Source organism: Barbus barbus (genome assembly GCF_936440315.1).
Source record: "Barbus barbus genome assembly, chromosome: 28".
NCBI lineage: Eukaryota > Metazoa > Chordata > Actinopteri > Cypriniformes > Cyprinidae > Barbus > Barbus barbus.
The window spans coordinates 24144535-24161197 of record NC_136756.1 but is presented as its reverse complement, the minus strand read 5'-3'; the positions used below and the strand labels follow the sequence as shown (position 1 = coordinate 24161197).

Here is a 16663-nt window from a genome sequence, read left to right as displayed (position 1 = left end):
ATTCCTCATATATAAGCTCCCTGGGGCATTTAAGCAGAATGAAGATTGCAATAACAGGGCCTGACTTCCCGGCTGGCCTCTTGGATTGTCAACAGACTAAGAATAATCATGAATGCAAAGATCCAGATGTGGCTAGCTGCCTCTCATATCTGTCATGTAGCTGCTCTGCTAACTATCATTATAAATGGTAAAGAAACTCTCAGCAGATCTGCTGAATATCTGAATGCATGTTATGTGAATAGAAATGGGTAATGACGGTTAAAAACGCATGCAGGACAATTTGAAAGAAAAGTTACAATTCTGTCATAATTTATTCACCCTCATGCCATTCCAAACCCATGATTTTCTTCCCTCCTTGGAGAACAAAAGGAGAAATATGACAAAGCATGACAACCAACCAACAACACTATAAAAGTGGTTCGTACAAGCCATGTGCTATATTCCAAACCTGACATGTTATGCCTAAGGTTGTTGTATTTGAAAAGAAGCAGAGAGTTTTTAGTGAATATCGAGAAAAAAAAAAACACTGAATGGCTTCAGAAGACTTGGACAATAGTGATGTTATGCTTATGTTATTTTGCTATATATATTATGTTATGTTTATGTTATTTATTAGCACTTGCATTTCATTGCTCTTTTGTTGATTTTTGTAACACTCATTTGTAAGTCACCTTAAGATAAAAGCGTCTGCTAAATGACTAAATAATTTTGGACCCCTTGCACTTTAAATACAGGGCTGGATGATTTATAAATGTGATTCTGATAAAAGCTGTGATTGAAAATTTTAATTTAAACTAAAAGCTCCAGGTTTGCTGTGCTTGTTTGTAGGAATGCACAATTAGGCCATTTTACTGATTTTAATATACTATAAAACAATAACATTTCTTATTTTTAATCATTAATAATAATATTGTTATTATCATTAATAATAATAAACAATAATAGTGGATTATTATTATTAAATAAAATATTAAATAAAATAAGAAATTCATATTGTAATATTTCACTGCAAAATGTAAAAATTATATAAAAATATATATTTATATATTATTCTTAAAATATATGTTAAAATATTATACTATATTATGTTATAAGAAGAATCGTATACATTTATTTTACTGGACAACTTTGCAGTACTAATATTTATGGTTGCCTTATTTTTTTTATTTTCAATGTTAAACCATCAAGCTTTTTATTTTCTTTTTAGTAGCTTTTTAAAGATTTTGTTGACAACCGACAACAGCTGGTTTAAAAGGGCTACTTATAAAAGTTTGTAAAGATGGTTGCTGTAATTTGTAGCAACCTAAATGCAGATATTAATTTATATGTTGCAGCATTTACTGAAAAATGTGCCACTCAGAGACAGAAAATACTGGATCATGAAATGTTTGTGTAAGAAAAAAAAAAAAAAAACAGTGCCGTGCTTCACTCTGAAACAAGCGGTTATATTTTGATTGATAAAAGTAGACAATACTTTATTTTGTGCTCCACAGAAGAAACAAATCGTTGTAACAATGTCAATTCCTTAAATAATCTCAGGCTGTAGCAGAACGCAGGAAGTCCCTTCACTCTGTTAGCTCAGTCCACGACCTCTAACATTCCCCTCAGTGTTGTTAACATTCTCCTCCTGTCTCTTCCGGCTCCATTAGCTACAACTACAGACCACTGAATACGCGCAGAACCATAAAACCGCCCCCCTATTTCCCTTTTCACAATTTGTTGCCTTATAGGCTGGAATTATGACGCATCATATTGACCTAGTTTTCCAGTAACTATGCTAACAACCCGCCAGGACAACATAACTGCAAAACGTGTTAATTACAGAGGTGCTGGATGACATTGCTACAGGTTTAATTCAGTCACGGTTGCCTCAGAGCCTGTTCTCGCAAAGGGTCACGCGGTATCCGTCAATTCGAAATGCCGCACTCGCCGTGACAGCTCGAACGTGACCTCAAAAGGTACACACACTGATGATGTGAATTCGTTAATGTGTATGTAACAAGAGAAAAGTGTAACGGCTTATTGAATTGTACTTAATATTTATCTTTGTTACTATGGCAACTCTAGAGGGTAAGATTAGCTTTTGTACCCAGCGACTGACTGCTTTCATAACTGGTGCAATTTCATCTGCAATTTCCCTCTACAGACTGCAAGTTGTTGACACAAATTACCTTGTCATTAAATGATGATGATTGCTAAGATGTTTTGAGGGACAACAACACAAAATTGCATATACACTCTACAAGGTAGTGTGCATCTCAATAAGACCTTATAATAAACAAAGTGTCACGAATGAAAGCCTAACTCGCAAGGGTATAAGAAACTGTTTCAAATGCAAAAGAAAGCTGTGACAAAGGAGACAAAATACCTGTCTGAGAGTCTCAATGAGAGTGAACCGCACTAAGCCGTGTGAAGAAATGCCAATTTTGTGTGCGTCTGCATGTGTGGCCATTTAGTGGGGTAGGTAGACTATAAAAACCACTGCAGTGGCCACACAGAACTGCTGCTTGAAAGATTACTACGTGTTATAACAAAGGCATATCTGATCATTTGATTTGTCATTGATCCTTGAAGTATACATCTGCCAGACACAGTTACACACTTAGGCCCGTTTCACACAGCTCTTGTAACTGGCACGTGATAGACATTAAGCACAGCTGCAGGTTTGTGTTGTGCTTTGTCCTTCTGTTGTGTACACAGGTCTAAACTGAAAATAACATTAATACTGAATATTCGCCACTGATAAAAGCCATAAATTATTAAATGGTTATCAGGAGTGAGCTACTGATAATTATGCCATAACTTGACTGTAACAAAATTCACTTCACTTATAATACAGATATTTCCATTAACTCTAAAACACAACGCAATGAAGTGCAAAATTCAAAATACAGGTAAAACACCTGTAAATGATAAATACAGTATATTGCTTCTTATTAATACAGTACATTGTGCCCTATTTTTACTGATTTCTTTTTTACAGTGTAGTTTGCTTGATAATTTTTTTATTGCTTCATAGTGAAATTAGATTAAATAAAAACATTCAATAAGAGAATAGAGAATAATATATCTATAGTTTATGTGCTTAGTTTGAATTCTGTAATCTGTTAATATGGGCAGCGAAATTAACGTGCATCTTACAAATTGTATAAACCAGCTTTAGTGTGCAATAGCTACAACTCTGTAACGAGATATTTATATTCAACTGCTCACTTACTCCCTGAATTTCGATCAAAAAAGTAGAAAATCTACTAACTTGATTGACAATTTCCGGCTCACATGGGTTTGCTTTTGGTTTGCCTTTATATGGTCTGCCATACCTCGTGTAATATATTCCAGGCAATTATGAAGCATGAGTGATCAGTATGGTACAGACGTTTGGAAAATTCCAGAAGCTGATGAGCTGTCAGGGCGGGATCTGCCGGACGCTGACAGGCTGTGAGTGACGGCGGTGTAATGACTGGCCTCATCTCAACCACTGTACAATGAACAGAAAAATCAGGTGACAGAAATGACAGCTGCGTTCAAGCTGTTCCTCTCTCTGCTATCCTCCTGGATTTGAGTGCGAATTAGACGTACTCTTCCTAGAGTAAATCAATTTGCTCAGGTCATGGTCATTGCAAAGAAGCTCCATTACTAGAGCTAACCAGCATTCTCTGCTGTCAAAACAACAGTGCAAAGTTAAGCCATCATTTAAAATGTAAATTGCAATCCATCTATTCAGTTTTATCCTTAATTGGACCATCACTCTTTTGCAAACTCTATTTTGTATAAAGCAGTGCAAGAAATAGCACAAATCTGAAGTTTATCACATTATTTTGCAATTCCTAATTTAATTCACTACTTTTGTTGGCTCAATCCAAAAGTTTGCTTTCACTGTTTCTGTCTCACAAATTAGACAGTGAACAAATTGCAAGATGCTGGTTAAATACCTCTAAAATACATATATGTTGCATAGGCATTGTATATAAAACTCAATGCTTTAGTTTGCTTTAAGCTGAAGATGTAACTTCTTTCAAATAATTAAAAGAATGTTCCAGTTTCAAACTACAGTTGTGGTCAGAATTATTGGAACCCTTGGTAAATATGATCAAAGAAGGCTGTGAAAATTAACCTGCTTTGTTAATCCTTTTGATCTTTTATTTAAAAAATTCACAAAAAGCTAACCTTTCATTGGATAATAAGAATTTAAAATGGGGGGAAATATCATTATGAAATAAATGTTTTTCTCTGATACACATTGGTCACAATTAACGACACCTTTTTATTCAATACTTTGAAACCTCCATTTGTCAGTTTAACAGCTCTAAATCTTCTCCTATAATGCCTGATGAGGTTAGAGAACACCTGACAAGAGATCAGAGACCATTCCTTCATCCAGAATCACTCCAGATCCTTTAAATTCACAGCTCCATGACGGTGCTTCTTCTCTTCAGTTCACCTCACTCATTTTCTACAGAGTTCAGGTCAGAGGACTGGAATGGCCAGCAGAAGCTTGGTTGTGTGCTCAGTGACCCATTTTTGTGTTGTTTTTGAGGTTTGTGTTTGGATTATTGTACGGTTGGAAGATCCAAACATGGCCCATTATAAGATTTCTAATAGAATCAGTCACTTATTGATTTTTTATCTGTTGGTATTTGATAGAATCCACGATGCCATGCGTCTGAACAAGATGTCCAGGACCTCCAGCAGAAATATAGGCCCACAACATCACAAATACAGCAGTATATTTCATTGAACACATGGGGTACTTTTTATCCCTGTGTTCACCAAACCCATCTTGAATGTTTGCTGCTAAAAAGCTCATTTTTTAGTTTCATCTGACCATAGAAGCCAGTCCCATTTGAAGTGCCAGTCCTGTCTGATAACTGAATATGCTGGAGATTGTTTTTGGATGAGTGAGGAGAATTTTTCTTGAAACCCTCCTAAACAACATGTGGTGATGTAGGGGCTGTTTGACAATTTTTTTTTAAGGTTTTCTGACCCCGAGACTCAACTATTTTCTGCTATTCTCCAGCTGTGATCCTTGAAGAGTCTTTAGCCACTCAAACTCTCCTTCTCACCGTGCATTAGGACGATATAGACACACGTCCTCTTCCAGGCAGTTTCATTACATTTTCTGTTGATTGGAAATTCTTAATTATTGCCCTGATGGTGGAAATGGGGATTTTCACTGCTCTAGCTCTTTTCTTAAAGCCACTTCACTAATTTGTGAAGCTCAATTATCTTTTGCTGCACATCAGAAATATATTCTTTGTTTTTTCTCATTGTGATGGATGATTAAGGGAATTTGGGCTTTGTTTTCCCTCCTATTTATATTTCTGTGAAACAGGAAGCCATGGCTGGATAATTTCATGTTCATAATCACCCTAGAGTGCTCAAAATTGTGAATATGAATGGGAGTATACTTCAGAGATATTTTACTCTTAAGAATTTCTAGGGGTGCAATAATTGTGTCCAACGTGTGTTTGAGAAAAACATTTATTTCATAATGATATTTCCCCCCATTTTAAATTCTTATTATCCAATGAAAGGTTAGCTTTTTGTGAATTTTTTAAATAAAAGATCAAAAGGATTAACAAAGCAGGTTAATTTTCACAGTGTTCTTTGATCATATTTACCAAGGGTTTCAATAATTCTGACCACAACTGTATAAGCTTAATTCACAGTATCTCTGCTATGCTGTCATTTACCAACAAAATTATTTCTATCTGTCCCTCAGCTTGTAAAAAAAGAATGTCTATGCAGACAATGAAAGTCTGTGGAGCAAGACGGATTTAAAAAGCAGAAATATGAAGCTCATATGCACCCCTATTAATTCTTATATAGAATATGATTTGACCTGTAAAGTTATTAACTTATCTTTTAGTTATGTGTTACTGACAAAGGAACTCCAAGATTGTATTTAACTTTACACAGACTCATAGCTAAATTAAAAATCCCAACAATCTAAAACAAGAAGTCTTGAAGTCTCACATACAGCTTGGATGTGGTTTGATTCAAAAGAGTGACTTATTCATGAATCAGACTACACTTAATTGCTGCATGTGTTTGATTTGATAAAAAGAATGACTCAGAAGAGTCATTTGTTCATGTTTGATCATGAAGTCATCTATACTGTTGAAACTGCGTGCAAACACACATATTTTAATGTTTGTCCTGGTCTAACGCCAGTGATGAGTCAAAATGATTTCCTAAGATAATCAACAGCATGTCAGAGATACTGTCAATACAGCTTAACTTGAATTGACTCCAGAACATTGCTTTAACAATACCTGAGCATTTCTATTTATGCTGTGTTGAATTTAAATTCAGAAGTCATTCAGCTGGAAGTTGTTTTATCAAGAAGGTTATTCTGCCCTTTGGCTCAAGCATTACTTCACGTCATAACAATGGGATTCAGTGATTCCTCCCAATAAAGATCTGTGGGATAGAGAGGTCAACGTCCTTGTCCGTGAAGATGTCAAACACAGCCCTGCTTACAAGAATTTCATTACTATACATCATCCACAGGCCCGATCTATAATGTACCATGTCAAGCATTCAAAATGAGATTGAAATGAAGACAAGGAGGGAAATGTTGCCAAAAAAGAGTGTTATTGAACTGCTGGGTCAAAAAGAAATCTTTATGTAACACTGTTGTTATCAAGGCCTTTGAAGTGAAGTGACGTGTGGCCAAGAATGGAGAACCATGCTTTGGTGTAATAAAAAAATCCTTCAATGTTTAGTGATATAAATTAGGCTGACAGAGATAAATGTAGTATATATGTATTTTAAATAATTTTAAAATAAAACACACAAAAAAAACACAACTAAAAAAATGTAGTTTAGGCACTATAAATGTACTGTATCTGAAAATTTATTTTGAGATTTGCTAAAGCTGAAAATAGGTCACCAATACTGACCAATACAGTAAAAAAAAAAAAAAAAAAAAGCTAAAAAAAACCTGTTCCTGTTCCGAACTGTTCCTTTACCATTGAAACCCGCTGATTTCCTATTAAAACAATGTAATAAACTGTTATAAGGCAGACCTGGACCTGGATTCAATAGCTGTCATGAAACAGCTCCATGGACTTTCATTCGCTCGCCACCAGAGGTCACTCTTCCATCAAATCGACTCTCACACGACACAGACTGTCATATATTACCCTGGACTGCATTTCCCATCATTCATTGCACTACGTACACACAGCTGTCTCAATCACACGCTCACACCTGAGAATTATCCCACAATCACACACCCTACTTAAACCATGGACTTCCTCTTCCTCTCTGCTGAGTATTGTTCTGCATATAGCACTCTCCTAGTGTTAGCTGCCTTACCAAGCCTTTCTGTTTAGTTCCAGTATTGTTCTGCATTTATTACTCCCCTAGTTTTAGCTGCGATACGGAACCTGTTTCTTGTTTTATAGTCTGTTTCTCCTGGATTTACCCTTGTCTCGCCATTCGGACTCTGTTTGTACCTTATCTGGACTTTCGCTCATGTTTCTGGATTACCCCTGTTGTCAAGCCCTCTGGATATTGTTCACCGATCAAAGACCCACGCTTGCCCTCTGGATTATTCTTGCATTTTGTCTGTGCCAAAGTTTGCAAATGTATCCGCACGTCTCACGTCTCGTTCGCCCCGTTACAATAGTGCTAAATATTATAGATTTCAAAGAGTTAAGAGATAGAAAATGGAAGCTTAATTGTGGACGTGATCATAAGAAATCTTGAGAAAGAGATGCATCTGGTAAGATTACCATTAACAAAACACATACAGTCCTTAGAAACCGCAGAATATGTAACCGGTTTTATGACCACATAAAAGCTACATGAAGTGCTAAGCATCAATTTCCATAGAATTACCATGGTAAATAAGCCGCAAAGCTTGCTCAGTTTGCCATTTAAATGCAGACCTTGAGAGATAAAAACGTTGTTTCATGAAAAGAAAAAAAAAGCATATCCATCAATGACCGGTGAAAGTCCTTGGCCAAACATATAAATGCTCTGAATGTACATGAGAGTCATATTCATAGCTGATATCTGAGGTTGCCAGAGGGTCAAAAGCAGAAATATGGTGCAGGTTTCAGTGGGGTAGAGACTGTAGAAACTAATAAAAATAAAAAATAGGTGGGGGGACAGAAAGCCTGTCAGATAGATTGAGTACCGTGGGGGAAGACAGGGTGAGATGGAGACAAAACCAGAGGGATAGACGGACGGAAGGAAGCGAGGATGTGCCGCTCTGCCGTGGGTGTCTCCTTGTGAGGAAAGCAGGTTTGAATTTAATGATGCTAATCCATTATGGGCAGACCGCCACAGCCCTCACAACACACATGTCTTCAAAGCAAACCCCGCCCGCTGCACCCCTCCCCCATCTCCTGGGACGCCACATACTGGGGGACAGTGGTCTCCAGTGTGCCTTTAATCAATATCAGTCAATAGTGACAACTTGCGCATGTATTATTTAAGAGGTTGGTTATTTAGAAAGAGGTGCATAAGTTCCCTTATAAAGACGAACGGGAGACCAGGGAGTGTTGTCACAATTCTCCAAACTAAAATTTTATATCATTATATTTTTGCAATAAATGTTGTAATTTTATGCAATTATGAATTATAATACTTGTAGGTCAAAACAATAGTTTAATATAATAATAGTTTGCTATAATAATTTAATAATCTACACTTTACCCTCTGATACTAACACTCTATTCTATTTCTATTCTGTCTCGTTTTATTTTTATATAAAAAAACTTGACCCTCTCTAACACTAACCTTCTATATTCTATTTCTATACAATCTACTTATTTTCTTTATTTAAAGAAAAAAAACCAACTTGAACTGTCGTTTCCGCTGCTTTTCAGAAACGATCTCCGTCTACACTACACAACCGAAAACGCACGTCACGTGAGTCACGTGACCATTAATGCAGGTTCAACCATAGCCCTATTATTTAGATGGCGGACATGTCTAAGTGCTTGGAGCGGTCGAATGGGGAATCTACCCATACATATCTAGGTGTACAACAATGAGCATGATGTTATTGTTTACACCGTCGTCAAGGATACGCAGAGCGAATGTGGGCAGCCACACCATTGTTTTCAAAAGTCTCCGTTTTGGTCCGTTTACACTGAAACGCAACCCCGGAGTTTTCAAACTAAAATGGGGCCTGCAGCATATTCAAAAGTCTCAGTTTTCGACCTTGAAAAAGCCAGAGTAGTGTAAACGATAGGCGTAACCGTAGCGAAAAGACCCTCTAACACTAGCATTCTCTATTCAATTTCTATTCTATTTACTTGTTTTATTTTTATCTTAAAAACTTGACCCTTTAACACTAACATTCTCTATTCAATTTCTATTTGATCTACTTTCCTTTTTTTAACCTTCAGCCTCTAACACTAGCATTCTCTATATTATTTCTATTCTATCTACTTGTTTTATTTTTATTTTAAAAACTTGACCCTTTAACACTAACATTCTCTATTCAATTTCTATTCGATCTACTTGTTTTATTTTTATTTATTTTTTAAACTTCACACTCTAACACTAGCATTCTCTATATTATTTCTATTCTATTTGTTTTATTTTTTATTTTTTTTTAAACTTCACCCTCTAACACTAGCATTCTCTATATTATTTCTATTCTATCTACTTGTTTTATTTTTATTTATTTTTTAAACTTCACCCTCTAACACTAGCATTCTCTATATTATTTCTATTCTATCTACTTGTTTTATTTTTATTTATTTTTTAAACTTCACCCTCTAACACTAGCATTCTCTATATTATTTCTATTCTATCTACTTGTTTTATTTTTATTTATTTTTTAAACTTCACACTCTAACACTAGCATTCTCTATATTATTTCTATTCCATCTACTTATTTTCTTTTTATTTAAAAAAACTTGATGCTTTAACACTAGCATTCTCTATTCTATTTCTATTCCATCTACTTATTTTCTTTTTCTTTTTAAAAAACTTGATGCTTTAACACTAGCATTCTCTATTCTATTTCTATTCCATCTACTTATTTTCTTTTTCTTTTTAAAAAACTTGATGCTTTAACACTAGCATTCTCTATTCTATTTCTATTCCATCTACTTATTTTCTTTTTCTTTTTAAAAAACTTGATGCTTTAACACTAGCATTCTCTATTCTATTTCTATTCTATCTACTTATTTTCTTTTTTTAAACTTCACCCTCTTACACTACCATTCTCGTATATTTCTATTTGATCTACTTGTTTTGCTTTTATAAAAAATGTGACCCTCTAACACCATCATTTTCTATTCTATTTCTATTCAATCTACTTGTTTTCTTTTTTTTTAAACAACTTGATCCTCTATCACTAGCACTCTTTATTCTATTTCTATTCTTACTTTTTACTTTTGTCATTTAGCTTTAGACTTAAAAATAAAATAAGTAGATTGTTTAGTTACTTTTTCTTATTTGTATTAAAACTTGACCATGTAACATTATCATTCTCTATTCGATTTCTATTATCTACTTTTCATTCTTTTTATTTATTATAAAAAAAAAAAAAAACATGCTATGTGTACTGCATTAGACTAACCAGAACTTGTCACGGCCCTTGCATACTGTTGCTGTTTTGTTAGTTTGATCGTTTCTGTTGTTCTCATTTGTTTAACCATTAAATTCAGCTGAAAAACTAATAACAGGTTATTGAATGGGTTTCATTCTGAACTTATGTTTAAAAAGCAACATCTTTTCCTGATCAACAACATAAGAAATACACAATATCTTTTTTGTAGCCAAGATTTTAAGGTTTATGAAAATAAAGTATTTACTTATTTCTCAGAAATATTCACTGGAGTAGAAAGTATGACAACTGACCACTACTGGAGCACACGACTGCTAGTTCACATACATCTTTAAGACATCAAGTCTGTTTTCATCTCGAATGTGCCATTTTTAGAGTGTTTTCATCTTCAGTGTATTACTATAATTTTCCTGATGGATGTCAGAATAGCTTTCTACAGATGTTTTTGTGACACTTCTAATCTCAAATAATTTTAAAGATGTTTATCAGATGTTTGTACACAAATATGGTGCTTAAAATACATATAATGCTTTCCAAGCAATTCTCTTTCATATATCTCGGTATGCATGTATGCTTAACGAGATATTTTAGATTTCACACATCAATGGCAACCACGAGACGATCTGCAGTGAAATTCACAGGTAACTAAATAAACAAAATAACATAACAGCTTCTGATTACGCCATTTGTCTAGGGAAGAAAGACACACACACACACACACACACACAAACACAGAAAGAAATGAAGACAGTAATCTATGGCGTAGGGTGCACACTACAACACTGTCACGCCCTGGGCGAGCATGTCTCTTGATATTAGCGGAGTGCAGTAAGGCCATGCATTCTCTCTATTACACGACTCCCAGGCTTGTAATTAAGTGGGACATAGCAAAACAGCCGGCAGCATGAAGGGAGGCTGACCTGGAAACCACGCTGTGTCCAACGGATGATGCAAGAGACTCTTAAAAAACACAAACAAACAAAAAAACACAAGAACACAATGCTTCAGTAATTGGTTTCAAGTAGCATGTGCTTAGATTTAAAACAATGGCTTATGCAGCAATAACTCTAATAAATGAGCCAGAGGTGAAGAAGATGGCCTTTGCCGAATAAAAACACGCTTTGAATAGCCCTATCCATCACCCTGCCGAGACGATGCCACCTCCTTTATTTCTCGTTCAATTACATGAGGATGAAGAGATCTCACTGCCGTTATTGTTCAGATAATGGTTGTTGGGAGAAAGAGGTAAAATCAATAGGTAAAGCCCAATGCCCCTTTCAAAGGCTGCAATGTACAGGGATCTCCTAAGGCTCAATGTCATGTTAAAGTCTTTTGTTTTGTCTTTTAGTGACTGTTTGATTTCTCCTCTTGGATTAGCAAGTGACAATATTATATATTATATGATATATAATTGCATAATGCATTCAAATGTTTAGAAATGTCACAATTTGATTCATATATTTTTATAACTGAATATACATCAAGTACTGATCTGTTAAACAATTTCAACATTTTGGGGTAAGATTTTTCTCATGTTTTTGAAAGAAGGGTATTTTGCTCACCAAGGCTGAATGTATTTGATCAACATTAAAGTAAAAAAACATTGTATATAAATATTGTGAAATATTATAACAATTTAAAATGACTCTTTTATATCTGAATACACTTAAAATTTATTTTTTTCCCGGTGATGTCTAAATTGAATTTTCAGCACAAATTTCTCCAGTCTTTAGTGTCACATGATCCTTCAGATGTTTCCTTATAAAAAAAACATATAATGCAATTTTATATGCATTTTTATTTTTGCTGAATAAAAGTAAAGAAAAAAAAATTGCACTGTATTTTTTTCATATGTCATACATTATTCATATAAATTCACCTGGTAACACTAGTGGCGCATAAATTACATACTTCACTTTATGTTAAGTAACTTATATAAGTTATTATAAAGTACTCCCCAAAATAATTCACTACATTTTTGCCCTTCTGCTATAAAAGCAAATCAACTTCCCTTTCATATCACTTCCAGTTCATATGTTAATTCTATCGATAAAAGTCCTTTGCAGTGGCCAGTTAGAAGCTTTAAAAGCTTATTCTTCACCCAAATGGACACCAGATATCTAAATGGAAGCTTTTATAGAGTTAAAAGGTAAAGAGGGAAAATATGCACTATAACAGAGTCCATAAAGGATGAAACCACATATTCCACATACACTGATGCTAGCCAGTAGTGCAGAACAGATCAACACGGGTCAAGACAGAGTCATCTGCAAGCAGAACGAGACTAAAAATCCAACTGAATCTAATATCATGCCATTTTACCAACCTAAGGCTTAATCTGTGAAAACAGATCATTAAGCAAATCAACTCTGTAATTTCTGAACCACAATCAACACAAAAATAATAATAAAATAGAAACCCCTTAAACCCCACTCCTATTAGGCACATTAAATGGCAGTCCTTCCCCAAACTCAAACTATTGGTTGACACATTAAATAAATCAGTGACAGCTTTGATGTTTATAGCCAACATATAGAATGCACACTTACAGCCCAAAGTAGTCCATCAAGGAAAGATTATGCAAATTTAATGAGAAAAAATACAAAATGTGCCACAACAATTTATAAAAAAAGAGTGCTACAAAAACAAAATCAACATGAAATGGAATTTGCAGACCAATTTTACTTTTTTCATTGAGACTCAAAAAGATTATCCAAAAAGAAAGAAAGAAGAAAATTGCTGGACTAAAGACTAAAAATGTTTCTTTGGAATAATGTGAATGATTTGTCCACAAAAAGACTAGGAAAGCAAATTAAAACTGAAAGCAAAGAAAATAAATCCAATTTCATGAAATATTAGGCTATGAGATGGTAGAAAATACTGTAAAGGAGTTCAGACCCTGTCTGAACTATGCAACACTGACTCAGACTTTGCAACCGTCAGGTCCATGCAGGCAGAACAAGCACGTCTGGAGGAAATGACCCTTAACTTACTGTGACTGGCAGAATCCAGCCAGGTACAGAGGCTGCCACAGCATCCGTAAAGCAGTATGTGTGTGTCACATCCAGTTCACACACCTTGAAGTGTGAAGCTGATGATCTCCTTCCCAGGATAATATGCTGCTCAAATGAGGCATAAAATCTCTGGACAAGCAAGGCCATTTTCGCCTGCTAACACCACAGCAACACAGAAACACAAGGTTGACGGTGAGCTGTGGAGAAATCTTTGGCGTGGTTGCTATGATATCCGTAGTCCTGTAGAGTGACTCGACAAATTCCCATGTAATAGACAGTGCTCTCGAGATTCTCTTTTGGGTAAATGAGAATAATTTCCCACACAAATGGAGAATAAAGGAAGTCGAGATGCATTTTAGATAAATATAGATAGAGTTCGCTCAGAAATTAACATTCTGTGAAATGATCATCATATCATTTCAAACCTGAAAGAGATTCTTTCTTCTGTAAAAGTCACATTTTTGCTGAACAGTCCATTCTTTTCAATACAATAAAAGTAAATGGAACCATAAAATGCACCATAAAAATACCGCAAAAGTGTCTAATGACACCACATTTGATTTCAGAGCAACAACGAAGTGGAAAATTATCAGCCAAGAGCGGCTTAAATTTCACAGAGTTATCTCATGGCTTAGGAAAATTTGTAATATAGCTGCATGAGTCATATGGATTTTTTAACACTTTTATGGTATTTTTCTGTCAGTTTTTGGCACTTGACAAGCCCAGTCCCCATTTACTTTTTATTACTTGGAAAAGAGCAGCCAGGATGTTCACCATAAGACTTCGGAATGAGATGAGGATGAGTAGGCTAAATAATAAATGAAATGTTTGCCATTTTGACACATTTGTTGAAAGGTACAGCAGGGTGATGACAGAAAATAATGGTTTGACTAACAGAAGCCAAATTCAAACTCTCATCGCTAACCGTCAGGTCAAAGATGAACAGAGGTTGCTCTTTTATAGCTCAAATCTCAAATTAATGCTTAATTTAACTACCAACCATCTCTCAGAAGATTCTCCTAAAGTTTCCTAATGGATAAATAAAAAGAGAGACAATTGATTACATACAATTAAAATATAAAGCAATTCATGTGAATTGAATGCCTTGAGTTCACAAAGAGATCTCAGACTTTTGATTGCAGATTTTAGTATCTTTGCAAATCTGAACATAGTTTTAGATCTCAAACTAGAGATCTCAGCAAGCCTCGATTTGTGGTTAATTTAACCTATTTTTACAAAGAACAAAAATGTTTGGGTTTGTAAAGAAGTGAGGTTGACAGATATTGCTTAGATTGCAAAGTTGCAGTCGCAATATTATCTAAACTCTGTTCACTTCTGTGGGCATTCCTACAAGTTCGTATACAAGCAGCGCACACTGACCTGAAGGCTGGGAAACAAACTGCTGCTTGTAGGTCACTATATTGAAGTCACATCAAAACAACATATGGACCCAGCATCCCGGAGCCAGATATTTCTTCTATTTCGACAACCTGAACGGCACGCAGGGAGCCGAATATTTCACAAGCATCTCTCACAAATGAGACTGAGGCCAGACCATTTATCCTGCGAGTAATCCAATTCATTCCTCACTCTGTGATCCCTATTCATTGGGGAGAAAGATGACTCAGACATTTTAGCACTGCATTAAGTGACTCTAAACAATCCTAATAGAGATGAATAGAGAGGCTAAGTGTTTGGAGAATTACATTTTGAGATATGGAAAGCTGCGAATCGAGGCAGTGTAAAACCGACAAGGGGAGATCTGTTAATCAACTTGACGGCACAAAATCAAAATTTTACATCACACAGTGATGTACTGTAAATGGCACACCATAAAGGACGTGATGACAGTTGTCAATATTATCGTGGATTCAGGTGTTGGATGAATAAACAGTAATAAGGCAACAAATAGGAAGCCATTAGAGACTCTAAACTGCAACGCAAACCTAAACGGTTCCACCTTACCTGTCATTATCCGCGCTCTTGAAGCCCGGTAAGATGTTCCTGAAGCTGCTGTGGCGGTCGAGCTTCGGCTGGCTTTTGGTGCGTTTGATGGAACCCTTCAGTCTGCGGCTCAGGAAGCCCTGGACAGGAAGTCAGAGGAAAGGACTGGATTACACTCAGAGATTCATTAACCACTGGAGCAGATGCATGTGAAAACCGGCGCTTGGCTTTTTCCCTTCTATATGTTCTTTCCTCTCATCCGTAGTGTTTGGTGTCGCCGTGCATAGCTGCGCGATTGGTGCGGCACACACATCTGCTCGCAGCACTGGGCTGAGGAGCTTCACTGATGTGATACTCCCCTCAAAGCCACTGTTACCATGGAAACTGTTGGCTGGCATGGAAAAAGAGGGAAAAATACTGGTACACTGCAAGTTCATAGGGGGAGAGTTGAGCTGGTGCTTTTCAGACACTCTACAGATTAGGACAAGATTAAAAGGACTTGAACTATTCCTGAAAATCCCAAGTCTGTCTGAGTGGGATGCTTGAAACACTGAGAAGGGGGAAAAACATGCATTTCACAGGCATGTAGATGCAATTAATAGGTGGGAAATGTCAATCGAGGCCTCATGCATGAAGTGAATGAGTGGCTGATTGATCTTAATAAGCCAATTAGTGCCTGTTGTTGCACAACAACTGATTAAGGGGCTAACAGGAACAAACAAAGTCACAAAGAAATTCTGCTGAAAGGACTAGTATAGTTAGTATAGCTAGACTAGTATAGAAACATCATTCCTACTCACTCCAACTCAGGGTATACATGACACCTGAATTTTGAGCAATTATATACATATACATATATATATATATATATATATATATATATATATATACATACATATATATATATATATATATATATATATATACACACACACACACACACACACACACACACATATATATATAAATATGCAACATTTATTTAATAAATATTTAATATTTATAAAAAATTGATTATCTATCCATCCATCTTCATCTTAATGACTTAATGATAAGTTGTAGGTTGCTCATCTGAAATGCTGTCAGAAATCTGATTATTTGCTTGAAACTGAAACTTTATTTACTAACTATATCCCACTTTATTGTTCCTTAATTTGCTAATAAA

At 35.5% G+C, this 16663-nt stretch overlaps 1 protein-coding gene across 1 annotated transcript in view; it reads right to left on the bottom strand.

Moving 5' to 3' along the window:
• Positions 1–16663, bottom strand: part of LOC306848311 (disabled homolog 2-interacting protein-like) — a 98369-nt gene that overhangs the window by 39369 nt on the left and 42337 nt on the right. Inside the window, exon 5 of the mRNA XM_079382777.1 lies at positions 15520–15638. Within this exon, the coding sequence (XP_079238903.1) occupies positions 15520–15638 (119 nt within the window). The remainder of the gene's footprint in view (positions 1–15519; positions 15639–16663) is intronic.